The 26,996-nt window shown below is 30.4% G+C and overlaps 4 protein-coding genes across 11 annotated transcripts; 3 read left to right on the top strand and 1 right to left on the bottom strand.

The window, feature by feature from the left end:
• Positions 1-57: 57 nt before the first annotated feature.
• Positions 58-6,302, top strand: LOC127065536 (uncharacterized). The gene is made up of 7 exons (XM_050997996.1): positions 58-393; positions 1,212-1,472; positions 1,548-1,785; positions 1,914-2,194; positions 2,277-2,770; positions 4,228-4,470; positions 4,574-6,302. Coding segments are annotated over exons 1-7 (1,845 nt in total). The 5' UTR covers positions 58-391; the 3' UTR covers positions 4,900-6,302.
• Positions 6,303-6,349: 47 nt separating this feature from the next.
• Positions 6,350-12,199, top strand: LOC127065535 (uncharacterized). 5 transcript variants are annotated; one of them, XR_007782119.1, is made up of 6 exons: positions 6,350-6,503; positions 7,263-8,467; positions 8,575-8,634; positions 9,305-9,665; positions 9,746-10,140; positions 10,475-10,624. XR_007782119.1 is itself a non-coding variant. In XM_050997995.1 (6 exons), the coding sequence occupies exons 1-6, from the start codon at positions 6,496-6,498 to the stop codon at positions 11,340-11,342; spliced, it is 1,848 nt and encodes a 615-aa protein (XP_050853952.1). In that variant the 5' UTR covers positions 6,352-6,495; the 3' UTR covers positions 11,343-12,199. The 5 variants fall into 5 exon arrangements, 1 of the variants encoding a protein (XP_050853952.1); XM_050997995.1 differs by lacking the exons at positions 9,305-9,665; positions 9,746-10,140 and adding exons at positions 10,782-10,973; positions 11,191-12,199 and having other exon boundaries at positions 6,352-6,503; positions 10,475-10,705; XR_007782118.1 differs by having other exon boundaries at positions 9,305-10,140.
• Positions 12,200-13,141: 942 nt separating this feature from the next.
• On the top strand, positions 13,142-18,173 carry LOC127065542 (ethanolamine-phosphate cytidylyltransferase). 4 transcript variants are annotated; one of them, XM_050998005.1, is made up of 6 exons: positions 13,142-13,344; positions 13,830-13,967; positions 14,101-14,280; positions 14,363-14,789; positions 15,122-15,342; positions 16,193-18,173. In XM_050998005.1, the coding sequence occupies exons 1-6, from the start codon at positions 13,301-13,303 to the stop codon at positions 16,287-16,289; spliced, it is 1,107 nt and encodes a 368-aa protein (XP_050853962.1). In that variant the 5' UTR covers positions 13,142-13,300; the 3' UTR covers positions 16,290-18,173. The 4 variants fall into 4 exon arrangements, with proteins under 4 accessions (XP_050853962.1, XP_050853964.1, XP_050853963.1 ...); XM_050998007.1 differs by having other exon boundaries at positions 16,180-18,173; XM_050998006.1 differs by lacking the exon at positions 13,142-13,344 and adding an exon at positions 13,351-13,660.
• Positions 18,174-18,318: 145 nt separating this feature from the next.
• Positions 18,319-26,879, bottom strand: LOC127065539 (uncharacterized). Its single transcript, XM_050997999.1, has 6 exons — positions 26,761-26,879; positions 21,972-22,229; positions 21,031-21,167; positions 19,797-20,247; positions 19,453-19,633; positions 18,319-19,334 (listed from the first exon to the last, which is right to left on the bottom strand). The coding sequence occupies exons 1-6, from the start codon at positions 26,797-26,799 to the stop codon at positions 19,093-19,095; spliced, it is 1,308 nt and encodes a 435-aa protein (XP_050853956.1). The 5' UTR covers positions 26,800-26,879; the 3' UTR covers positions 18,319-19,092.
• Between the last annotated feature and the right edge of the window lie 117 nt (positions 26,880-26,996).

The raw sequence follows: 26,996 nt of genomic DNA, 5'->3' as shown, positions 1-26,996 counted from the left end.
TGAGCGCCATCTTTTACCTTTGACAAACATTGGGAAATATGGATTTCAAGAAGACTCACGAATGTGAATCAGTGTATTACTCCGCCGCGATGTCATGGTAACAGTTTACACGGAACTACTTTCGGAAGTTCACTTGTCAATTTGATCTGAGTGATTCACCGGCTAACACAAAAATAATCTCCTTTTCGTGTATTAATCTTCGTGATTTTATAAACTATCGAAACATTTTCTTTAAATCCCATTTTAACAATTAAAACTTCGTGAGGTTCATAAAACCGTTGATATTCACCTTTATTCGCTGGTAGCAATTTATCGATTCGTTTTGTACGGGACTTTCCGCAAAGGTGAATTAATCTGTTGCTTGCCGCGGTAGAAATTTTTGGATTTCTATATGTAAGTACAGTATGTCATTTCGGTTTTCTATTAAAAAATGATTCTTTGAGAAATAGCTTTAATTGATTTTACATGAAATATTCGAATTATATTTCACTTGCGTTACTTTTCGTTATATCTAGAATCTGTCGCAGAACCGTAATGCAGCCATCAGTAATCAATAATTGAAATGCCGATTTTATATATCGAATAGTTAATATTTAGTAAACCTATGTAACTTATGCATTCAATTTAAAACAGAATGTAATGATATAATTAATTTAATCATTTAATTACTGATTTTCTTTTAATTGTATTTTCAAGAAATATTTTTACCAGTGTTTACAAGTGTTTTTTCATAAATTAATATGGATTAATAAATATATAAAATTATAAAATGTGGAAAAACTAAGCATACGATTTTGAGAAAAGAGACTGTGTATATGTTTTGAAATACATATAAGAATATTTTTTTATTTCTAATACTAGTGACAGTGCAAGGCATGTGTTAGCTTTTATTTTGGCTCAAAACAATATTATTAGAATTATTGTTAGGTCGTAAAAAAGTAAATATTGTTTTTGATTTAGAGGTGTTTGATTTTGAATTAGAGTTGTAGGTTGTTAACAGAATTGGGAGAAGAACATAATTATATTATGTATTGTATTAGTATAAATATAAAATATTATTATAATAATAGTATTCCTTCCTAACCATTTATTAATCATTCTGATCTCCCATTTCACCTATAGGAATTATATTTATAATATATTTTAAGTTGTTGAAAAAAAATTTTAGTGTTAATGATTCTTATTTCATTTTATATTTATATACAATGTAGGTATAACAGAGACAGAGATCAAGGTAGAAGTCGCAGAGGAGGTGGTGGCAGAGGAAATAATAGAGGAAGTAGTGATAATGGTCGAGGAAATGTTAATAGTCGATTTAATGGACGAGGAAGAGGAAGTAGTATTAGTACTGGACGGGGTGGGCTAAAGGGCAAACAACCTGGAGGAAGTTTAAGGAAAGTAAATTGGGATGCTCGTTCTTTAGAACCATTACGAAAGGATTTTTATATCGAACATCCTGCTGTCAGAAACAGGTATGTTTTATTATGATTATATGATTAGATTATTCCTTTGGTAAATTTCTTATATTAAAATATTAATGATAATAGGTCAAAGGAAGAAGTTGCACAATTTCGTGAAAATGCTGAAATAACTGTAAAAGGAGTTAATATTCCTAATCCTATTCAGTATTTTGAAGAAGGTAATTTCCCACCTTATGTAATGGAAGGGATCCGTAGGCAAGGATACTCACAACCTACAGCAATTCAAGCACAAGGATGGCCAATAGCGCTTAGTGGTAGAGATCTTGTTGCAATTGCACAAACTGGTTCTGGAAAAACACTTGGAGTAAGCTACATAAAGAGTCTTAATTCATTACAGATGTGAAATATTAAAGTATGCTTAAATTACCTATGAACAGAAAGAAATGTCATGTTATTATGGAAACTATAAATCACATGTTATTTTATTCATAGTATATTTTACCTGCAATTGTGCATATTATACATCAGCCACGGTTAAGTAAAGGTGATGGTCCAATTGCATTAATATTGGCTCCAACAAGAGAACTTGCACAACAAATTCAAGAAGTTGCTAATTGTTTTGGTGAATCAGCAGCTGTAAGAAACACATGTATTTTTGGCGGTGCACCTAAAGGACCACAAGCTCATGATTTAGAAAGAGGTGTTGAGATATGCATTGCTACACCAGGTAGACTTATTGACTTTTTGGAGAGAGAAACTACGAATTTACGCAGGTAAATACCGAATGAATTTCCATTTTTCACATTTTTTTTTAAAGAAATAAATATATTACTCTCCGTGATGATATTTTACCAGATGCACTTATTTAGTGCTTGATGAAGCTGATAGAATGTTAGACATGGGATTTGAACCTCAAATTCGTAAAATAATTGAACAAATACGACCTGACAGGCAGATATTGATGTGGTCTGCAACATGGCCAAAAGAAGTGCGAGCTTTGGCTGAAGACTTTTTAACTGATTATACCCATCTTAATATTGGATCATTGACTTTATCAGCCAATCATAACATTGTACAAATTGTAGATGTTTGTCAAGAATTTGAGAAAGATATTAAATTATATAGGCTACTTCAAGAAATTGGAACTGAAAAAGAAAATAAAACTATAATATTCGTAGAAACAAAACGAAAAGTTGATGATATTACAAGAAATATTAGAAGAGATGGATGGCAAGCTTTAAGCATTCATGGTGATAAAAATCAACAGGAAAGAGATCATGTGTTGCAGGAATTTCGTAGCGGACGAGCGCCGATCTTGGTTGCAACAGACGTAGCTGCAAGAGGTTTAGGTGTGTACAGTTTAATTTATCATCCATTTGTAGGTATAGTAAAGTAGCATACATCTGGGAATAGGCAACACTTATTGGATTAGCCAGTGATGCGTTATTGCAGTAAGGCCGGCCGACAGCTGTGAGTGTAGCAATGTGTGATGCATTGGAACCATTATGATTATTGTTCTAAGCTACATTTTGGAGCCCTATATATTTAAAAACCATATATTTTTTAATTAAATCGTTCATAAAATTAAGTACAAAAAAGATAAAAAATATCAACATTATTTTTTAACAATATTTTTTACATTATTTTATTACATTAATAAAACTAAAGGATGAATTTCTTTTAAATGTGGGGCTCTGAAATGCACACAAGCTACCACTAAGTCTGTCTGCTTTTCTTTTTCAGAGGCACAGAGTTCCCTAACACAATGTGGTGTACTGCCAGTATTGGGCAGACACAGTGATTATCTAAATTTTTTTTTTTACTTTTATTATGTTAGAATATATTTATTAACTCTTGTGCTAAAAATATTATAATTTGCCATGATTAATATTTCACGGTATAGTTTACATGTTACATTATGACAATATCTTATAACAGTATTATATATTCTACGACATAATAGTATTTTCTATTATATGAATCAATATAAAAATTACATTTTCTTATAAAGGAATTGTAATTAATCTTTTTTGGAGGAACATACATATCTTTTATCTTTGATTATTATAATTTTCATAATTTATCCTCAAGTACATTTTCGAAATTTTGTACTTGGTGCCTCTTATTTAAAATGTAAAAATTATAAATTCAATGCACTCAGGCTTAAACCGTAAAATGCTGCCTCTATCCCAAAACCAGACACCACCGCTGTGTCTGTCTAATCTCTAGGCCAACGATATATTTCCATAATGAAACAACAAAAATTGGTCTACTTAAAATGCAAGCAGCACTACGCTTGCTGATTTTACGTCGGAAATACCTGACAAAAGGTGGGTGATTCTCGAACTTCTTTTATTGACTGATTATTTAAAAGTTTTTGCATATTACTTTATGAAAATGTAGTTTATTTCTAACATAATACTAATTATTAAATATAAATATTATTAAATATTCAGTAAGTAAAATTATATAATAATTCAATATCTGAATTAATTTTAATTAAAAAGATATATCATAAGATGATCAGTTCAAATAAAGAAGTCTTACAAAATCACTACTGCTGACATGTGATAAAATATGTCTTAAAAATTAATTGTATAATTAAGAGCAGGTAAAGTAATAAATGTAATCATTGTATATTTTTTTTTTACTTTGATGACTTATTATTTTATTATATTTTCTCAATAATAACAAGCAAGAGCAGAAATAATACTTACATTATAATTATAATTATACATATGAAGATATCTATTTATTCATTATAAATATATCACCTTTATTACTTTTAATTAATCCTGCTTCACAGATGTGGATGATGTCAAATATGTAATAAATTTTGACTACCCATCATCATCAGAAGATTATATACATAGAATCGGTCGTACTGGTCGTAGACGACAAACAGGAACAGCTTATGCATTTTTTACCAGTCATAATATGAAACATGCAGGAGATCTGATAGAAGTATTACGAGAAGCTGGACAAAATATTAATCCAAGATTAAGTGAAATGGCAGAAATGGCCAAATCAGGAAATTTTGGAAACAGAAGTGTGTTTTTATACATATGTCTTGTTATAGTATTAATTTCAAAGTTACTTATATACAAATACTGATTGAGAATAATATTAGTATACGTATATTCAAATTTTAGGTGCTAAACGTTTTTGTAGTTCCGGAAGTTTAGACAGAAGTGGTGGAAGACGTGGAAATATTGATTGTAGAGGAGGACGTGGTAGTGGTACTCTCAGAGGACGAGGAAGTATTCGTTCTAACAATTCTTACCAATCTGGATCAAGCGGTTATTCAGGATCAGACTATACTAATTATAGTAACTTAAAACAAAATAATTCAATTAGTCCAAATACTGGTTATGGGTATACTACACAAAGAAGTTATAGTCAAAATAATATGTCCCAAGTTTATGGAGGTAATGATAATTATGGAAATAATTATCAATATAGAGGTGCTGCATATTAATTCCAGTTTAAACTTATTAATGATAGCATGCTATTAAAAGTGTAAAGTATATTTCTATAGCACATGTGGTTCGATTTATGTAAAAAACAATGTACTTTGCTGCAAGGTAAAATAGATTCCACAAAAGCAAAGTATTGATAAATGTGATATGTGTAAAACATTTATCTAGAATTAACAGTATGTTTCTAAGTCAAATATTTTATTATATTCTCCTATTGTGTGAGTTTTTAATTACAAATAATACCGTATATCGAAAATATGCAAAAAGCAAGGAAGAAGATATAATCGGTATTATAAGACGGATTACCGAATATGGTATAAGTCAGAAAACCTAAGTAAGTTTACATTTTGTAAAGGAAATGGCATAAGCATTATTTCAGTAGGTACATTGGGAAAAACCTACTGTTAAGTCCTTTACGAAAATGTATATGCCTAATGTTTATTCTGTTAATAGTTTATGTTTAAATATAGTATGATAAATTTAGAAAAATTCTAAATGTTGAAAGAAATATTGTAAACTGAAAGTTTATTATTTTGTTGCTATTGAATTTAAAGTTTAGTTGTTTAAGTTTATAAAATGTATAAATTAATTCATTTTTGACAAAGACTTGTTTATAAAAAGATCATTTTGTTGGCTATGCTAACACAGATAATTATGGATATTATATGTAACATGGATATTATACACATATATTTATGCGATTAATAATAAAAATTAATAGACAATTTAATATTTTTAACTTCTACATATAAAAGACACATTTTTGTTATTATTGAAAAGTCATCGTGATAACTTTATTCAAAATTTGTTGTTTAATACAATACAATGTGTTAATATCATTGTAACTGTGATAATATAGTTTTAGTTCTTTTCTTAATAAATTATTGAGTATTTATTTACACGTTTATTATTTATAATAATCATGAAAATAAAATTAATAGAATTCAGGTTCTTTTACCTTGTATTGAATAAAGTTAATTTTATTTTTTATATTTGATTGCAAAAAAATTAATATTTTTTATCCCATGATTTAAAAGCTAATTTTTATATTAATTATTTTTATTATATGTTGTGCAATTGTAAACAAATTGTAATATAAATTATTTATTATTATAATAAGTATATAGAAAATTTAATTTGTTTTACTCCAGAATAAAAAAAAATCATTTATATAAAAATGGGTTAAATTTCACAAATAGCGAAAGTACGTATGCGCGGGAAAGTTAAAATAACAAATCACACTGTTTGACAGTATATATTCCTTCCTGTGTACCTCTGACGACTTCCGGTATATTGTACTCGTAAATTATTCAATCATATTTAAGAATTGAATGGAATATATTTATGAATGAATAAAATAAAAATTCTTGGATTATAATAAATATAAAAATGGTTTAAAATATATATTTATTTTTACTTTTCATAATGTGTTAAATAAAACAGGAACTATTTCTTGTGCGTATACTACGTCACCATGATGATCATTCGTGAGTTCCTTTGGAATCGGACGTCAAGTAGTGTTCTCGTTTTAGCGAGTACATTGATTTTTTCAAGAAATTTTTGGAATATTTATTTAAAAACCAATAAGCTTCTTCATGACGATGTAAGTTGCATTATATTATAAAATGAATTCTTGAAAATTCTTTAAAAATGTATAAATTTCTATTGTCATTAATCAACTGTTCTACGTTTTGACTATTCTCCATGTTGACTGTACGTCATAGTTGACTTATCCTCTTTATAAATTACAACGTCATGATTATTATATTAATTTATTTTTATGGAAACGCTTTTATAAATTTTATATCGAATATATTATTACAAAAATAAAAGATTTACGCATACATATGTTTAGTTCAGTAGTTTATAATATGTAACAATATTTTTTATTAGCTTAGCGTCGTTAGACAGATCGAAGAGCTTTTAAATATGAACGTTAATTGGTTCTAACAAAAAGTGATTACTCGTATTATTTATATTCTAATTTATAGATATATTTCATATAATCTATTTATTCAAAGACACAAAAATATTTTAATTTGTATAAGATGAAAATAATATTAAAATTGTTATGCTTAAGCGTATTTATTAATCTTTTATACGTTTATGATTGTTATTGCATACATCAATATTTCATTGTAACACTATTATTCGTTAATTTTTTGTATAATTAGTTGTCTATTTTATTTTCTATAAGATATAATTAAGTAAAGTGTGTTTAATAAATTTGAATATAAATTAATTAGGCAGATATACAAATTAATACTTTATACATATTATTCTTTTTTATTCATAATGAGGTTTTTTCTTTAACTCATATTTTAGTTTCATTATTTAATTTTATAATAATATTATATTACAGGGCATACCGTGATCGTGAACGTGGTGATAGGAGAGGTGGAGGTGGTTCTAGAGGAGGCCGTTTTGGTGGACGAGATGGAGGCAGTGGTGGAAGATTTGGAAGTAGTGCAAACAGAGATAACAGCAGTTTTGGAAGTAATAATTTTAAAAACCGTCAGCCTGGTGAACGATTACGCAAACCTAGATGGGATATGAGTACTTTGCAACCATTTAGAAAAGACTTTTATCAACCACATCCTAATGTCACAACAAGAAGTCTTCATACAGTTGAAGCTTACCGTTCAGACAAAGAGATCACAGTAAAAGGCTCTAATGTCCCTGGGCCCAATATTTATTTTGAAGAGGGTGGTTTTCCAGATTATGTTTTAAGTGAAATTCGTAGACAAGGCTTTGGAGAACCAACAGCTATACAAGCACAAGGTTGGCCTATTGCTTTGTCTGGACGTGATATGGTTGGCATAGCGCAAACAGGATCTGGAAAAACATTAGCTTATATTTTACCAGCTATAGTGCATATTAATCATCAACCTAGATTAAGTAGAAATGATGGTCCTATAGCTCTTATTTTGGCACCTACAAGAGAACTTGCACAACAAATACAACAAGTAGCATCAGACTTTGGAGTTTCTTCACAGGTTAGAAATACTTGCATTTTTGGTGGAGCTCCTAAAGGTCCACAGGCACGAGATCTGGAAAGAGGAGTAGAAATTTGTATAGCAACTCCTGGTCGTCTAATAGATTTTTTGGAACGCGGTACAACAAATCTTCGTAGATGTACATATTTGGTACTTGATGAAGCAGATAGAATGCTTGATATGGGGTTTGAACCCCAAATTAGAAAAATTGTAGAACAAATACGTCCAGATAGGCAAACACTTATGTGGTCAGCAACATGGCCAAAAGAAGTTCGTAACTTGGCAGAAGAGTTTTTAACTGACTATATACAAATCAATATTGGCTCTTTACAATTAGCAGCTAATCATAATATCCTTCAAATAGTGGATGTATGTGAAGAATATGAAAAAGAAAGTAAATTAATGAAACTTTTGGAAGAGATTTCTAATGAACCAGAAAATAAAACTATCATTTTTGTTGAAACAAAAAGAAAAGTGGATGATATTACACGAGCTATTAATAGATATGGATGGCAAGCAATTGGCATCCATGGAGATAAAAGTCAACAAGAAAGAGATTATGTATTAAATCGTAAGATATATTAATAATACATATTTTTAAGTAAATTAAGTTATATTTAAATTTATTTTTTGTAGATATTATTTTATTATTTTTTACTGAAACATGTTTGTTTTCAGAATTCCGGAATAGCAGATCAGCAATACTAGTTGCTACGGACGTTGCAGCAAGAGGTTTAGGTAAGATTCTGTTTTAGCAAGTGTGGGTATGATGTAAGGGTCAGGCTGCGATGGTTGTTTCACGGTTGTGAGAGTCTTAATATTGTGATGTGGCAACGGATAACGGCATGTGCCAGACTGATTGACGTTAGTCCCTAAGCAACGTGGATGAAGATAACTTTAAGATTGTTTAGGAATATCATGGAGCAGGGTATTTAATGATTTAGAATTTATATTTATTTAGCCAGTTTTATATTTAATTTTTCTCACCCATTTAGAAGATTCAGTGATTTAAACATCTTTATAAGTACAAATAAATGTTACTACCAATATGATCTATTTAGAAATAAGTCTGAAGAAGGAGGAATAATTCTTAACTTATTTCTTCATTAGTTGCATTATTAGTTTAGGTGGATTTTGACATACGTTTTCAATTTTGATAAAAATTGATTCTAAATCAAACTGACTTGAGTAAAATATATAATATCGTATAAAATAATCTCAGAACATATACATACAAGCAATATATGTAAAGTTTAGAAGTTTATCAAAATGAAAAGTATGCCAAGATATTTCAGGTAAAGTCGAAAATGAGCAGGTAAGAAGATAGAAACGTTTGTTTTTCGATTTTGCTCTGATTGAGACAAGTCTTGTCAGTCTGGTATTAACGTGCTGTTCTATGTGTTTTCAGAGGCACATGCGACGGAGTTTTATCAATGATAAGAACTCTGGAGAGTTTGCTTTGGAATATATAATTGAACGGGGCGTGACTGCTGGTCTTCGCCCCCTCGCAACAAGCTAAACTAACGCTGTGCCTCAGCCGTGCCACTTGAAAAAACACACTCTCACTCTGTACCTGCGATGGTCCAAAGTATGGAAGTAACAATGTTAGGGAATCTATAATGTATACAGGGCAATTAAACCTGATAGATATTGATATATATTAGATTAGAGTAATAGGATATAGTATCGATTTACGTTTTAATATTTGCAGAATTAATGCATTCATATCGATTCTAAAATCATAATTTATAAATTTCCTTTTCTATGAGGTATGTTTCGATTGTAGTATCGCAAGACTGCTTAAAATACTTACGAGTTTGAAGCAGTGTTAGAATTTGTTATTAAACAGGTTGGAGAGACGATTCGTTATATCGAAGAAAGTCGTCGGTAAATCGATAAATTACAATCTTCCGTGCAGTTGGTAATAGCTTTATAAAACTTCAGCAAATAACAAAAAGAAATCCTTGATGCTAAACACGCAATGGAGTATACATGGGGTTGAGTGGAGTGCGCATATGGTGCTCATCCAATGTTCAAACCTTACCGAAGCAATGCACAAGGACCAAATTTTCAAAGACCAGCACAGATCCATACTTTGGTGCGGGAGAGAAGGGTGTGAAGTTACTAAGAATAAATGTAGAGCTCGCTCACTCATTAAGCGAGAATTCTATGAGAACCATCTGAGCTCTGATTCCTCTACATTTCCAAAAATGTATTTACATTTCCAGCTTTAGGCACAAACAGGTAAATAATATGTACACTTGCTCTTTGTGGTCAACTTATTTATGTTACTAACATGCCTTGCAAATGGAATTTATTATCGATCGATATTGATTTTTTTCGTGTTTGATTCTAAGGCAATTAATGTTGCGTTATCATTATTTGTAATCATTAAGTTTGCCCATTATAATTTTTTATTGAAAATTTCCCTATTCCGATTACGACGAACTTAAATTTCAATTCTATTTGCAAGGAAACTTATCGCAGCTTTAATTAGTTCGCTTTGTAAGTTAATTACCCACCACAAAGAATCAAGTATTTGTTACTTTCCCTAATAATTGTGAGAACTGTTGTGTAGATGTGGAAGATGTCAAATTTGTGATAAACTTGGATTATCCGTCCAACTCAGAAGACTATGTTCATCGTATTGGACGTACGGGACGATCGCAACGAACAGGAACTGCATATGCCTTCTTTACACCTGGAAATGCACACAAAGCTAGTGACCTAATCCAAGTACTAGAAGAAGCAAAGCAAGTTGTAAATCCTAAACTTTATGAACTTTCGAGAAATCCAGGCATTTATAAACGTAATTATAGAGTTATTTTATATATACAATTTTGATTTATATAATATCATTAAATCAATGTTATATTTCTGTTTAGGAGGTCGATACAGTGGTCGTAATGGCGGAGGTGGTAGCCGTGGATCCGGTGGTCGTGGGGGTGGTCCACGAGGATCACGTGGTGGACGTGATGGAAATGATAGAAGTGGGAGATTTGATCGTAGCGGTGGTAGTGGTAGTGGGAGTGCTGGTGGGAACGATCGTGGAAATAAATGGGGTGGAAGTAGTAGTGGTAAGTACTTTAAAATATAACTGCTACACATGCTTACTTTATTATGCTAATTAAAAATATTCTATTAGAAAATCAGATTTGGTCAAGATCATTTAAAGTTTTTGTTTCTTACAAATATTACATTTTATTTTTCAATATATAATTTTATAAGACAAGAATATATCTTGTAGATTCCAAATTTGTTTATTTATTAGTAAAATATTCATTTCTTGTCTAGGTGGTATGGGAGGTGGTTATGGCAGTAAATCATTTCCTCAAAATAACTTTGGAGGAGCTTCCAGTGGTGGTGGCTCTAGTTATAGTCAAAATGGTGGTGCATATGGAGGAGGTGGTGGTGGGAGCAGTTACAGACAACAGAATGGTTATTAACATCGACATAGCTTATTCCAGAATAAAATTTTATTTATGTAATATAGTAAGCAAAGAGAACAAAAAGAGAACTACTTTGTTTAATATAGCAGATCATATTTTCCATACGCGCTTCTCATTGTGATGGGACACAAATATAGTACATAGAATGTACAGACATAATCATATTTTGTTTTGAAAACCCATACACAATGTGCAGTATTTTATGGAAATTGAAAATACCAATCTTAAATTACATGCAAGGTAGTTTTAGAAAATTATTTACATATTGGTAATTTTCATATTAATACATTCTAATTTTTTATTTAAGTATGGCATAAATGTAAAAGCAAAATGATAAAATGTTTGCTGACATCGTTAACGACAATGGCACAATGAAAGTAATTATATGGTCGTGTGGCAATAAGTTATAAAACGATAATTTCTAAAACTGTCAAGCTTTATCGGTAAGGAACATCTACGTTATCTTGCCATTTTCCGCGATTATCTTCCTTATGATTTAATGATAAGAATTTATCATTAAATATTAAGTAAGTATAGTCATCGTTTGATAGATCTGTAAAATAAGATTTTCTGATCATTCATTGGTTGAGCCGTTTATCAAACATCATGCGATTAGGTCAGAGTTTACTTCATTGGACAATACTTTTACGTTTTATCGTATTGATATAAATTGGTGAAGATGTATGACTGGTACTTTTATTTTAACTTTTTATGTACCAACAATGTTTTCGTAATTTACAGGAAACTTCGTAAATATATTTTATGATGTTATTCGATTATAATAAATTAATATAATCTATGATTATATTATAATAGATTATAATAAATTTAATATAAGAAATATTTTTTAAGTATTTTTTTCGGCGTTGTTTAATGTCCCATCCACTGAGCAATCTTTTTTCAATTAATTTTTATCATCATTTTTTTAACCACTTTTATAAATATAATTCGGTACATAAAAAGTTAAAATGTTCGTATAAATAACTGTAATGTAGTATCTGAATACGCGTTAAATTAGGGACTTATCAATTAGATATAAGCGGAAATGAGATTGGCAGTTTTTTTGTCAATCGATTTGATATATTGAGAAAATAATTGTACAAAAGATTATTTCATTCGACTTTATCAAGCAGCCTTGAAACTTATACTTCCATTTAAAGAGAAGCATTTATCGAAAACATCGATGTATCTTGTATTTATTACACAATATTATATATACGTAAACTTTTAAGATTTACTCATACATTTTTGTAAAAAAAAATCTTGATCTATTTTCAACCTCTAAATCCATCAAATTGATGGATAATTACATCAATCTTACGATATGTTTAATCAATATTCTTTATTGTAACAAAAGAAAAAAAAAAAAGAATAGAAAAAAGAAAAATAAATTTTATTCCCGATTAAATATTTATCATCTATTCTTCATTATGCGACTACGTGCGAAGGTTTTCAATAATATTATTTTTTAAAATCATTGATTTCAGTCTTGTAGGATAACAAAAAGATCAATATTATTTAACGATTAGTATTGTAACTGACGCTCGTTTAATGTGCGTAAATATTAAAAATTGCAAACCCATAATCGCTATTTTCTTGGTATAGTTGCTAAGAGCTAAAATTAATGAGTATGAAATATTTTTTCCTTCATTTAAAACATTATTCTAGTATCAACATTATGTCTTATACTCATGAGCAGCTTAAGTTATGACGCGATGACGTCATTCCGGGTGACTGTGAACGAGCGAAGGGTGGAAAGGTGGGGAGGGACGAGCGGTATTCGATTAATAAAAAGATGTGCAACGCCGGTGTCGCGGGCAGTACGCTTCAAGAGTTGGTCGATGAATCTATTTCATTCTTATTCGTAATATACTAATCAAGTGATTGGAAAAAAACAGATAAAAAAAGGAACGTCTACTGGTGTACACGTGTTTGTACTTTTTCTTTTCGTGAATATGACAGAATCTCGAAAAGAAGTTCGTGTTTGGTGCGACGGGTGGTGAGTTTATGAATGAAATGTATTGTGCGGTATCATTTACCTTTCGATTTTCACGTGTTAGCGCGCGAACTTGACAGGTGACATGAAAAAAAGGATAAGTTGATATTGTGAAAATATATGTTCCTCTTGTGCCTTATAAAACTTGTATCATTCGTTTCTTCTTATTGCTCGTGTCAGAAAAGGATCAATTTTTGTGCATATCATTATTCGTGCTCTATAAAATATTATGTCGAAATATAAGAGACGCATTGTCTCTGTGATTGTAAGAAAGACTAGCGATCAATACTATAGCTTGATTAATTAATCATTCGAAAATGTATGTATATGTTTTGAAGTAATATTCACGGTCCTTGTAAATGTAAAAGTTCAAACAATTCTATTTATTCTGGTGCTATGTTCTTACCGTCGGATTCTCGTATTTTTCACTTCGATTTTTTACTTTTTTGAATCCTATGATGATTCAAATATATCATTTTATATTGTAGTTATGATATGGTGCATTTTGGACATGCAAATTCATTGAGGCAGGCTAAAGCATTAGGGAATTATTTGGTTGTTGGTGTTCATACGGATGCAGAAATTACAAAGCATAAGGGTCCTCCAGTTTTTACAGAACAAGAGAGGTATTTTTCCTACTTATTAAATTATTTAAGTAATATTAACTATTATTGATAAATATGTGTATTGAAATTTCTTTTTTTTTCTCTATATAGTATAGATAGGATTTAAACAACATTTCTTCATACTTTGTTTCAGATATAAAATGGTTCGCGGTATAAAATGGGTAGATGAAGTAGTTGAAGGTGCTCCTTATGTTACTACATTGGAAACATTAGATAAATACAATTGTGATTTCTGTGTACATGGTGATGACATAACAATGACTGCGGATGGAATAGATACTTATCACTTAGTTAAAGCAGCTGGTCGTTACAGGTATAACAAAATGAATTAAAGAGAAATATTCTATATAAATACGAAAAATTCTTTGTATTAATATACAATATAACTATCACAGGGAGGTTCAAAGAACAGCAGGAGTTTCAACTACAGATCTTGTAGGACGTATGCTTTTAATGACACGTCAACATTTCAAACAAGGAGATAGTGAATATACCGTTGATAGAGAACCTAGCAAAAGTATGGGTCAAGATCGCACAGCAAGAAGCCCATGGACTGGTTGTTCTCAGTTTCTTCCCACTACTCAAAAAATTATACAATTCAGTGATGGCAAAAGTCCTCAGCCGGATGACAAAATTGTTTATGTTGCTGGAGCATTTGATTTATTTCATGTTGGACACTTAGACTTCTTAGAAGTTGCAAAGAAAGAGGGTGACTATCTTATTGTTGGCCTCCATACAGATCCAGCTGTTAACCGTTACAAATGTGGTAATCATCCAATCATGAATCTTCATGAACGTGTTCTTAGTGTACTAGCATGTAAGGTGAGCTATTTACATAGAATAAAAATTATATTTATTTTTCATAAGATTATTCAGATTGAAAAGATATTAATTTAACACTTGGAAAAAGATAAAATGAAACACAATTTTTTAAATATTTTTTCAAAAATATTTTCTATATAAATTTATATTTATCTTCAATAGTTAGAAAAAAATTTTCATTAAAATTCATTGGATAAATTTGAAATTTTTTTTTTAAATCATAAATAAATATCTTATTGTGTATATGTGTGTATATATATATACACATACATACACATACACAATAAAAAATATATATAAAAATGAAGGAATTGAATTCTTTACATATCTAGTATGTGAATGAAGTTGTAATTGGTGCTCCATATGAGGTTACTAAAAATCTTATGGAACACTTTAATGTTTCTATCGTGTGTCATGGACAGACACCAATAATGCCATGTGAAGATGGCTCAGATCCATATGTAGAACCAAAAAGACAAAACAAATTTAAGTTACTGGATAGTGGCAATGATATGACAACAGAAAAAATTGTTGAAAGAATAATTCTACATAGGTATGTTATTCTTTTATATATAATATAACTTATATATGTTAGATATAACTTATATAACTTATATATGTTAGATATGTATTTAAGAGTATTGTAGCAAATATACTATTCAAGATCAGTTCTATATTATGTAACAGACATTTGAAAAACCTGAATTTATATAATAATAAGGCTTCAGTTTTAATTTCTACTTATCTTGACTTATAAGAAAAAAATCTATGTAGTAATCATAAATAATTAATAAGCTAGGAAGAAATTGCAAATAATGACAGTTAATTGTTATATAATGTGTCTCTTTTGTCTTTGTCATTCAGTTTTTGCAAGATATATTTGTTTTAAATTAAACAAATAGTATATATATTTTTACATTATTTATAAATGTTTTATAATTTTAAGTTTATGTACTTACTTCAGTCTCATTCATATGTTCATGCTTTTTATATTGGGATATGCAATTTCATGCAAGCATATATATTCACTTCATCACAGCACATTTTTTCGTGTAGAACAATATTATTTAAAGTTCATTAATCTGATATAGTTTCTTAAAATATTAAGAAAAATGTTTAAATATAATACAAATAATACATACAAATTTATAACAAAACATTGATCTGAATAATATATACATATTTATTTAAATGACACTATATATATATATTTAAACAAATTACACACACATACATATAATTAGCATTTTTATAATATGTGTAATTTGTTTGTAACATTGTATACATTCATTTTTTATATCAAAGAATTCTAACAGATTATTGAATTTGATTTACTACTATTACTTGCATATCCCAACACTTAAAGAAAATTGTATACGCGTTGATTAAGTGTTTAATTACAGGTTGGAATTTGAGGATAGAAACTTAAAGAAGGAAAAGAAAGAGCTTGCGGCTTATGAAGCCTTTGTGAAATCTAAAACAAATGGAAAGACTGCATAATCAATTTTTGCATAATTACTATGTGTGATAATCAATTTTATAGAATTAATTTGTAAATACATAAACTCTCGGATTATATTAATTTATTCAATTTAGAAAAGAAAGATAGAAGTGTAATTTCTTAATTGATTGAAAAACTTTGATATATTGTGAAGAAATTAAATTTTCTTTGGAACATATCGAAAATTTGGCAAAATTGAGTGACGATATGTTATTAATTTTCTGTTTAAGTTAAAAAATATCTATTCATTATACATAATTTAAAGAAAAATATATATAATATTTAATATCATATACAGTTGCTATATGTAAGCATGATATCTTACAAGTAAATTAAATGTTTTATTAATTAATATAAATTATGATTTTACTGAGATGTGTATTTTACTATTGATTGCATAGTAACTTTATTAAAAATATGTAGTATAGTTGCTACATGCAAATTCACTTGAGTCTACTAAATTACTAAATTATATTTTATGAGTGCATATTTGCTGGAAAACAAAAGTATGCAGTTAAATGAGATTGTCTCAAACTTTTTTTTGTATTCAATAAAAGTTTAATATTACATTTAAAAGATGAACTTATGAACATTATGAATATATATATATATATATATATATATATATATATATATTTATTTATATTCATAATGTCATTTGTTTAAATTATATTTGTAGTCCAGTTGTTTTACTTACGCGTGAAATAACTATTCTAATTTGAAATTTTTATTTTTATTTTTCTTGTAGTTTAATTAAAAGAAATTAATTTAAATAAAACCATTAGATTGTAATGTTATCAAGTTAAGCTTTATGGGCCTATACAAAGATATAATAATGATATTGAGCCAAAGGTTGTAAAATAAGTGTGTGGCAATTGTTGATATTACGAATCATAATGAAGCAAAATTATATAGGATTGCTATATGTAAGCGTGTCTTTATACATCGATAAACCAAATAGTAAAAATAGCATGTTTAGGGTGAGTGCAATACGCTTATAATTTTTCTGAGATACGTATACATATAATAGCATATGCACATTCTCAATTTACATTTTTATGTAATTTTAGTTAATATTTATATGTATATTTATATTTTTCATTATATATATATATACACAATAGGTTGATGTTAATTAACGGTTTAATTATTAATTTAAAATTGAATTTTTATTGTAAAGAAAATATGCTTCTCTCGTAATGTATAAAAGCACGTAGCTACATATGTAAAAAAGAAAAGACAGTGTTTATCACAGACTTCCTGTGATAATTATATTTATTATGAGAACAGGAAAACGTCTAATACTGTATGTTAAAGCAACGAATAATAACTTTTAATTAGAATTTTTGCACGACATATGTGCCTTCGAATATTATTTTTCTTCGTAAAGTATGGATATCAAGTACTATGTGTAATTATTGTATTGATTTCCTACTTAATATAAAGTTCTAAGTCTGTGTTAATAAATGTTGGTTCAATATATTATATTTCATGGGTTTGTTCAAAAAATTATGCAAATCAAAAATATACAGGACCGAAAATACATATCTCGTTTCGTCGTTTCGAAGGTTGTCTAGATTCAATTAGCATAAAATAGTGCACGAAACAATTGTTGAACTTGAACAATCATTTAGTGATAGAAAAAAGCAGGTCTATCAGAAAAATAGAAAAATTAAAGAAAAAAAGAAATTAATTTTCACAATTGTTCGTTACTACAAGATATTGTACGAGATGTCGAATCGTAATTTATAACATTGTAACGATATCGTCATATTGTACAGCGTAATTTTATGAAAGAAACGTCGTTACTACTAAACGAAATGTAATACAAGGATATTTGATTAACCTTGTTTTATTTTATAATAAATATAATATCAAACATATATGCGACCATACGCGTACAATCATTTCAATATTGTTTTCGCTAAATCTAAATGGTCATACGATTTTTTGGATGGCAAAGAAATTTACACGTTCTTACACTTTTCTTTTCTTTTGTATTTCGATTCGTTCTTACACTGTTCTTTTTTTTTATATTTCGATTTTTTTTTTCTATTAAATTAATTCAACTCAACTAATACATTATCGTGCAGATTTATGTACAAAGGGTGAAGTATTTTATTTTTACCTTTAACCAACCCAATATTTTCATGCATTTTGATCACGAAATGCATTTTTGGAAAAATACTTAAATACTACGATTGTTATGTAAGTATGGGCGATCGACGATTGCGTTCGCTTTATCAGGTCACGTGATAGCATTGCACACGGGCATACTTCGAATATTCAGAACATATGCAAAAAGAAAGGAGAAAACAGAGCGCTTGTACTATAAAATAATTTTCTATGTTCGTTTCGATTTGTGACACGCTCTTTATATTTTAACTTAAATCTAAGAATTCCTAAGATTCTTGGTATTCGGTATTATGTATTAGAATGATATTTTATCAATATAACTATGCTATAAAAGTATTATCAGTCGTATCATATTGACACATTTATAATGTGCTATAATAATGTTATTTCATCGATAAAGAAAATCCATCGTAACTAACTGTGATGAATATTTAATATTTATAAAATATTATAATAAACATTGAGACTATGTGAAAAATATAATCTATAGAATGAATAAATAAGTCGGACGAGATAAATATACACACATCGAGCATACATACATATATAAGTATTTGTCAAATGTTAAGTGTTCATCGTTCGATTTCTAACATTTCTACGTCACGTTTGCTTTTTCTCGTTATATTCAAAAATATTATCGAATATAAATAAATAGACTGATTTATTTTATTGTACGGTAGACCGTCCAGTATATCCTGATGTCGCGTCACAATATTTTCTCGCTCTATCTCGTACGAGATCATCGATGGACTTGTTTTGCGAGATTGATGAAGATAAATTATGAAGACGAGAAGCCAAATAACACATAATGAAGGCCGATAGAACTAATAATGCACCTAATCCAATAGCCACGTAAAGAAAACTACCGCAACTACCTTCCAAGCCAGATGCAACTTTGTTGTAAATATCTGCAGATAAATAAGTTCATTAATTACATCGATTGTAAAGCGAAAAATGTTAATGTATCATTAATTTCTTTCATATCATATAATGTAATTCTTATATACAATATCAAACGTTTCATACCGTCTGGCATCATGACGGTATACTCAATGTTCTCTTTGAATTTCGTAAAAGGCGTTGAGTCATTGTAACTCTTGATGAGACGTTCGATCTTAGGCAAGAATGTACCGTCGATTTCTTCGTTGACATTTCGTTTTCTTCGTTTGCCATGGCCCGACGGCTCAAATAGATCCAAGCAGAAATCCTATAAATCATATTCGAACATCCTTCCACTATCTTTATTATCTTAAATCTTTATTATCTATAATCCTTTTACGACTTCCGTTTGTATAAAGGAGCTTGAGAAATAACGTCGATCTTTTATATTGAAAGAATTTCAAATAAATAAAAGAAAGAAATGTTCTCACCGGTTGACAATCTTGCGGTTCCATACAAGCTTTTATTTGCGAGTGTATCCATAAAGTAGATCGTTCTCGCATAGAACTAAGCAAGAATGCTTCGAAATCCAAAAATACCTCGTTCTTTCTCTCGCGATACCTTGCCGGTTGATGAGGAATGATCGATGCGAAATCTCGATTTCTACAGCCATCTTTAACAAGGATAACGCTCCCTGGAGCATGCGGTTGATCGGGATCAGGGCTGACCGTTACTTCCAAAAGTTTTATGTAACCCCAAGCACTGTCAGGACTGATACGAGCTCTCAACTGAAGTTTTGTACCTATTGGCACCGCCTGATCGACTGTTTGGGATCCGCTAGATTCTGATATATTACCAGTAGCTTCGCGATAAAGAGCAACTTCGTATTCTAATCGACCCGGTGTCTCCTCTACTACACCGGATACTCTAGCACCATGTGGACTAAAACAGACATCGAAACTCTATTTTAACTAAATTTTATTGTACCTAATTATTTCGCTTATTTGTTGTTTTTCGACTTAACGCAGATATATTTCACATATTTACTGGACTAAAATGTTTCGGTAAATTACCCTAATATAGTAATCCCATCGTTAACGAATCATTCTCGCGATAAAATCACGTAATTTTATAACGTATAGTCGATTAGTTGCGATTAACAAGATATCGAGGCATTATATCCTAGAGTAATTCTCACCGAGAAATTTGATACTTTATTATCGTGTTACGTGTTAGCAATCGAAACAATACAATTGTTACAAATTCATTATAAATGCGCAATTTAATGACATCACGCAATCCTATTTAATTGCCAAGTTAATCAAACCATTCGCTATATACGAATTTTATGCTCTTCGCTATAATATATCTATTATATATATATATCTATATATCTATAAGAGTATATACTTATATATATCGACAATTGTTTGATAATGATCTCTTTATGGTGCAAATTTCATAATCAAATAGCTTGATAATACAATTGTTTCGATTACCTTCAAATAGTTAACGATAGAAATTCAATTTTCTCTTTTATATCATGTTTTATATCCTTCTCAATACCTTGGTATTTTAATTATTATAGATTTTCAATTAACGGTATCGTTATATATCCTGCGATATATAAATCACTTAGGAAGCGAAGACATTATCGGTTAGAGCGTAATTAATAATTCAACAATAGAAAATAGGGTGTCATGAATTGGTGTGTTGCTAACTTACAATGTACCAGCAAAACCAGCCGCTTTGTGCCTAAGCAATGTGGGCTCAGGTGGACGACACATGAGGATCAATTCTTGATCGGCCAGCATTACGACACCGGGAAATGCCGGAAACCATATCCGTAAATGAATGAATCCCTATGAAAAAAATAAACGATTACATTTATGTTTACAATATTTTATACATGTATATGTAATATATAAACGAAATATTATTTTTCATTAGCACATCCAATATTTATTCTTTTTGATAATTATATATTTTTAATTATAATATTTCGCGTAATTTTAATAAAAATCATAATTCCGATATTATTAAATTAAAACGGACGAATCCGTTCAAACGACTTTTCGCATCAAAGCACAAGAAGTTAATCCCTTTAGAGAAAGAAAAAGAGAAAGAGAGAGACATACTTTAACGAAATTAATTATGATTATCTTTAATTTTATATTTTTCGATGAGGAAAATTACGAGTTATTTAAAAATTCTAATGCTAAAATTTTCGGAAGAAACTTACGAGAATTATATATTCTTTCTGAATAGATACATGTACTATAACTACGTATACACTAATGTAACATTTCTATTCCACATTTGCAATTACTACAGTGTACTTGAATATTTCATTATATTTAATCGAATAATTCATTTCAATATTCGTCCTCTATGCTTGTAATTAGTCAATTTATTATATCTGTAATAACGCTAATTTATCCATATTACAGATACAATATGTTTTTATTTGCTAGAGAGAATTAAAATTTTTAATTCTCTTAATAAACATTTACAATGACTTCAAAAAATATTTGGATATAATATATTAATATCTCTACATTTATAGTTTTCAAATATATATTTTTCTTATTTTACAAATCATTTAATTTTAATAAATATTTGTTGAAGTCTCTTTCTTTTCTTTTATTTTTTTCACGTCGACTTACGTTTCTTTTGAGAACACCGCATCGCGAAAAATCCGTCACTTTGAGGAAGTAGTTGTCTTCTTGAGGATCGTTAGGATCCGGTCTAATTTGGCAATGAATGTCGATGAGAGGATTGGCTGATCTATCATCGGCAAATAACGGAGCTCCCCTGAAGCCGATCGGTCTTCTAATTTTCGCTGTGAGAAGATCGGCTGCTGAACCGGCGCCACTGCATTGAATGTCGGAAATCTCGTAGTCTTGAGCAACGATTACGCTAACCTACGACGATCGAGCAAAGAAAATAAAATAAAAAAAAACAGGCAAATTATTTCCCAGACTTTGTTTCCAAGCCCTTTATGAATATTTATGTAATTTCCCTTGGCCCACCCCTCGAGGACATCTCGTTGCACTTCAAAATTGTATATTTGATGGCGAAACTCTTTTTGAACTTCCCATTGAATCTCGAAAGCTTTTACGCTCGACCCACAAAAACGTTCCTACGTTATTGGCTTTATTTCACGTTACAATACGTATTTAGGTTTGTTTATTCCTCTTTTTCTTTGTTATAGTATCTCATATATTTACATTTTCAATATTTCCTTTCTTTCGAGAGAAAAAATCGATCCTATTATACGTATAAAAATTCTCGATTTCAATCAATTTTTACAATCTAATTGAAAATCGATTCGAACACAAGTGAAATTAGCGTCGAACTAAAGATCTCGATTTTCCTCCGAAATTCGAATCCGATGATTTATCATTTGATTCTGAAATTATCTAAAGAAGGATAAGCGATAGATTGTTAATCTCTAGGATAGCATGCGAGCCGATTGGTTATTAACTAGACACGTGCTGTTTGAGTTATGGTAATTTCCTTAATGGTCTGCCGATCGTTTCAATCTCACGACCACCACTAGGCGCGTGCGCCTCACTACTGGTCTATCCCCACTACTCCCCACTCTCCATGTTCCTACCTCGGTCCATCCCCACTACTTTCGTAGGTTTTGTTTGCCTCTCTCTCTCTCTCTCTCTCTCTCTCTCTCTATTTCTCTTTCTCTGCGTGCTGTATGACGTGTAGGTTATTACGACGCTATCATGCGCTGCCGACGGACGGGCCAAGGTGAGCGAAAAACGTGCACGCACTTGTACTTCATTTCGAGTAACGGGTTTAAAAAGAGACGCTCTACTGCACGTGTAAAACTATTCGTTGCGTGTAATACACGTAGGTATAGATACGTATTATATCGTGCTAAAACTTCTTAACGTAATCCCGTTTCTTATATCTTGAGCGTATTCGAGCAAAATGCACTTTCATTGTGTAAATAACCTCTTCTACTGATAATGTACACTTTTCGTTTTGTACTATTTTATTTCCCAATCTAGGTACGTATATTTGTAGATATTTATTTGAATTTTCAGGTACGACTTGTAAAATACGTTAGTTTATAATAAGGTTATATCGTTTTAGGAAAAGTTATTACGTAGTTTGTAAGATAAGTTTAAGGTTAAGTTTTATCTACGATATATCATAGCGTTAACTTCAAGTACGATATATTGGTACAAATTGGTACGTGGAGTATGACCTCACGAATGCAGGATATTCGTGGCTACGTCATAGCTTCTAAAGCAAGCATCGAATTCCGGTCAACGGGTTACACCAACGCCTAGATATTTCCATATATGTATATCCTTTATAATGTATGTATAGAAAAGCGTATAAACATACCAATAGTTTTCTATCACATCCATATGAATGGATATTATTGCGAAACGTATTATTTGTATACGAAAGTCAAATCTACGAAATAATCACCGTTCTCGGAATAATTTGAAAATAGAATCGACACGTGTACGATAAAGCGAATGCCTTATGTTAGTCTATATTATTGTGAAATAAGAGCGGTATAAATTTTCATTTGAAGGTCTTACTGACCTTCAAATTTAACTACATTACTTTAATTAGATATCGTTTAGCACGGTATTTACTAACTGCGAACTATCTTATTTATTTCTTTCTAATATAATATCGTTTAAAGAAAGACTAATGTTCAGAATAATGCTTCGGAAACGATCGCTAATCACCGATTACATCGGAAGAGAAATATGGTTCGCGTATATATCTACAACTACTATCGGTATACGTACATACATATATATTCAGCACAAATTTGTGGCGTTAAATCGAAGTTTAGTTGGCCGACGTCGTTAATCGAGCGACAAACAACTTAGTCCTTTAAGTGAACGCTTATCGAGACGCAGGTGTTGCTGCGATCGACTTTGGGTAACGGCTAACGTTCGCAAAATACGAAGACAATTTCCTCGAGAATACGGCAAGCACGCGTGTATATGTAAACGCACGCAAACCTGTGATCGATGATACAAATTCACAAGCGTGAGATAAAAAAATTACTATACCGTTTAATGCTTACAATTAGTATCAATTTATTCGAACGATCAGTTTCAATAACATAACAGTAACGGAAGGAAACTATGAAGTCGATAATGATTTTGATACATTTCGAAGTTCAATTCAATTTAGCGCTTGGTTAATCGAATTACATATAGACGAACAAACTTATTGTTAGTCGACAACATATTAAAGCCGTTTGGGGCGACACAAAATACGCGAGGGTTTAGAGAAAATCGATACAGATGAAGTCAAGGGATGTTAATACGTAGTAGTATGATAAAAACGAATTCTATTCGATTGTCGTATTTATAACGTAAATAAATTCGTAGGAAAGAGAACGAGCTCCGTTCTCTTTGAATAAATTAAAAAGAAAAAAAAAGAACTAAGTAAACAAACTAGAGAGAAAATACCATACTAGCTTTCTCGTTCTTACAAATATCGTTGTCAAGGACAAACTTGTAAAGTCAAACTAATATTATTGTTTAAACGATGATCAAAGAAAGAGAGAATATTTTCTGTTATATTAATTGAAATCCAAAATGTTAACTTTTAAAACATTTTCTCAATTGATTCTGGAAAATCAACATTTCTCGTCAAAAATGTAGTATCTTTTTCCACTCTTCTAAGGTTAATGACTTCTAGTACACTTATATATGGATACCTAATACGAAATGAAGATTTTTCTTTTTCTTTCTTTCTCTCTCTCTCTCCCTCTCTCTTTCTTACGACCGACAACGACAAACGTACTCGCGTTCGTTCGATCGACGGATATAAAAGTAACGGGAAAGAAGAAACGGTCGAAATCCGCCACGCGAAACGGCCGGGGACCGGTCACCGAAATTGCCTCTGGGGCAAGTGGATTTTATTTCCTTCGTTCGAAACACACAACTGTGACCTACTCTTTTACGACATCGTCAATTTTTTTTCCTCGCCTCCCCTCCATCATTTTTCACATCAGGAAGCATTCATACGCGATATCTATCTCTATCTAACTCTCTAACATTCTTTCTTCCTGTTTTTCTCTATCTTTCTTTCTTCCTTCACGAGTAATTCTACATTTCTACTCGTGACCTTCGTCTATTAATGCCTCGCGTGGTATGTGATTTGTTTTGAGGGACAAACGTAAAAGCATCGTAGTACAGTGTAACTCGTCAGGAACGTCCTTCTATCCTTTTCTTTCTTTTCTTTTCTTTTTCTCTATCTCTCTTTCTCCTGACATTGAAGGTCCTTTCTTTTTTTTTTTTATTTTCTCGACACAAATATCCCTTTCACCGTGTATTTTAACGCGACGACGTATGAAAACGGTTTTTCTATTGCTCCGAAACTTAGAAAATTATTTTCTCAAGAAACTTTACGCTCCGTCATATATTTTTATTTGCCAAAAAAAATTACTGAATTTTTTCTTGCGGTAAACTTCATTCTTTTTCAAAGGACTTGTTAAACATACGATAAGAGACTTCGCTTGCATTGGAAAATTAAAATGAACCGATGCGCGAAATCTTGCTTGATAGTATATCCTCGCTGGCATGCTTCGGTGGCAATTTAACCACAGTAGTGGTAATGATGGTAGTAATGTAATATAATGTGCATTTCCCGTATTCGTTGCGCGGTTGCGCGAAAGAGAATCATTGACTTCTCGTCCGATTTTACGGACGAAATAAAAGATTTATACTTCATTTTGCAGATATCGTACATATATACATACATCTAAAAGCTCGTGATAGAATAATGATAATATCAGACGATTTTATATCCATCATAAATATTTCATTGATAATCTTTTAATAAGAAATCAGATGTAAAGTTTAATGGTTTCCATTAAAAAGATTATACGGAAATCATTAATCAATAAAGTGGAACGAAATTCTTATGTTCAAGCAATCAGATATGTTTTCTAATAAGAAAGATGAAATAAAAGGATCTTTTCTTTTTATCTTAGAAATTTATATCTTAAAGTTATAAATCAAGCAAGAAGAATAGTTATTAAAAATATTTGTAGTCTATTGTGTTATTTTTTGAATGCATTCTTTATCAATCTCTCAAATGAAATTGAGTTCGTTTGCAAGAATTGCATCCGATGAATTATTTGCCTATTCCATGCGTTTCGTTCGCTTATATCAATGTGCATACACGAGTGTGTGCCTGTTTTTTTTCTTTTTCTTTTTTTTTTTTTTTAATAATTAGAGTTTTGAACGAACTAGACCTTTTCCACGTCAATAAAGACAAAAAAAAAACCAGAAACGTTAACCTCCCGTTAATTCTTTTTAGAAAAAAGTTGATTTAATACGAAGCTTAGATGATGTTTGTTACGAGTTTTGTTAATATAATGAATAACTCGATGAAAACGAAATGTCTGCAAATGTTCTTTAATGTAGAATCTAGCCGTCTCTTTTCACCCACCGTAGAAAATAACACGAGGATTCCGAGGATTCGGCACATAATGGCGGAGATAATGACAATGATGATCCTGTCGTTGACAAATCGATCTCCACGTTCTCCACGTGAATATCTGACGTCGTTCGTTAAATCCTTGTCCACTGATTTCGTCTCACGCAAGTATAGTTTATCCAAGTTCGCCAAAGTTAAACCGAAAGAAAAGTTAATGTCGTCGGCCCTTTTGGGGTGACGCAATTTAG

Source organism: Vespula vulgaris, chromosome 8 (assembly GCF_905475345.1).
Source record: "Vespula vulgaris chromosome 8, iyVesVulg1.1, whole genome shotgun sequence".
Lineage (NCBI taxonomy): Eukaryota > Metazoa > Arthropoda > Insecta > Hymenoptera > Vespidae > Vespula > Vespula vulgaris.
Note: the sequence above shows the minus strand (reverse complement) of the source record. Positions and strands in the feature narration are given on the sequence as shown.

Coding starts and splice junctions, on each gene's coding strand:
- LOC127065536 (XM_050997996.1), top strand. Junction 1,786..1,913: donor GTTCTGGAAAAACACTTGGA/GTAAGCTACATA, acceptor TTTTATTCATAG/TATATTTTACCTGCAATTGT. Junction 2,771..4,227: donor CGTAGCTGCAAGAGGTTTAG/GTGTGTACAGTT, acceptor CCTGCTTCACAG/ATGTGGATGATGTCAAATAT.
- LOC127065535 (XM_050997995.1), top strand. Junction 8,635..10,474: donor CGTTGCAGCAAGAGGTTTAG/GTAAGATTCTGT, acceptor ACTGTTGTGTAG/ATGTGGAAGATGTCAAATTT. Junction 10,974..11,190: donor ATGGGGTGGAAGTAGTAGTG/GTAAGTACTTTA, acceptor TTTCTTGTCTAG/GTGGTATGGGAGGTGGTTAT.
- LOC127065542 (XM_050998005.1), top strand. CDS start 13,301: ATGACAGAATCTCGAAAAGAAGTTCGTGTTTGGTGCGACGGGTG. Junction 14,281..14,362: donor AAAGCAGCTGGTCGTTACAG/GTATAACAAAAT, acceptor TAACTATCACAG/GGAGGTTCAAAGAACAGCAG. Junction 15,343..16,192: donor GAAAGAATAATTCTACATAG/GTATGTTATTCT, acceptor GTTTAATTACAG/GTTGGAATTTGAGGATAGAA.
- LOC127065539 (XM_050997999.1), bottom strand. CDS start 26,799: ATGTGCCGAATCCTCGGAATCCTCGTGTTATTTTCTACG. Junction 19,634..19,796: donor AACCGCAAGATTGTCAACCG/GTGAGAACATTT, acceptor TATGATTTATAG/GATTTCTGCTTGGATCTATT. Junction 19,335..19,452: donor TACCGTCATGATGCCAGACG/GTATGAAACGTT, acceptor ATTTATCTGCAG/ATATTTACAACAAAGTTGCA.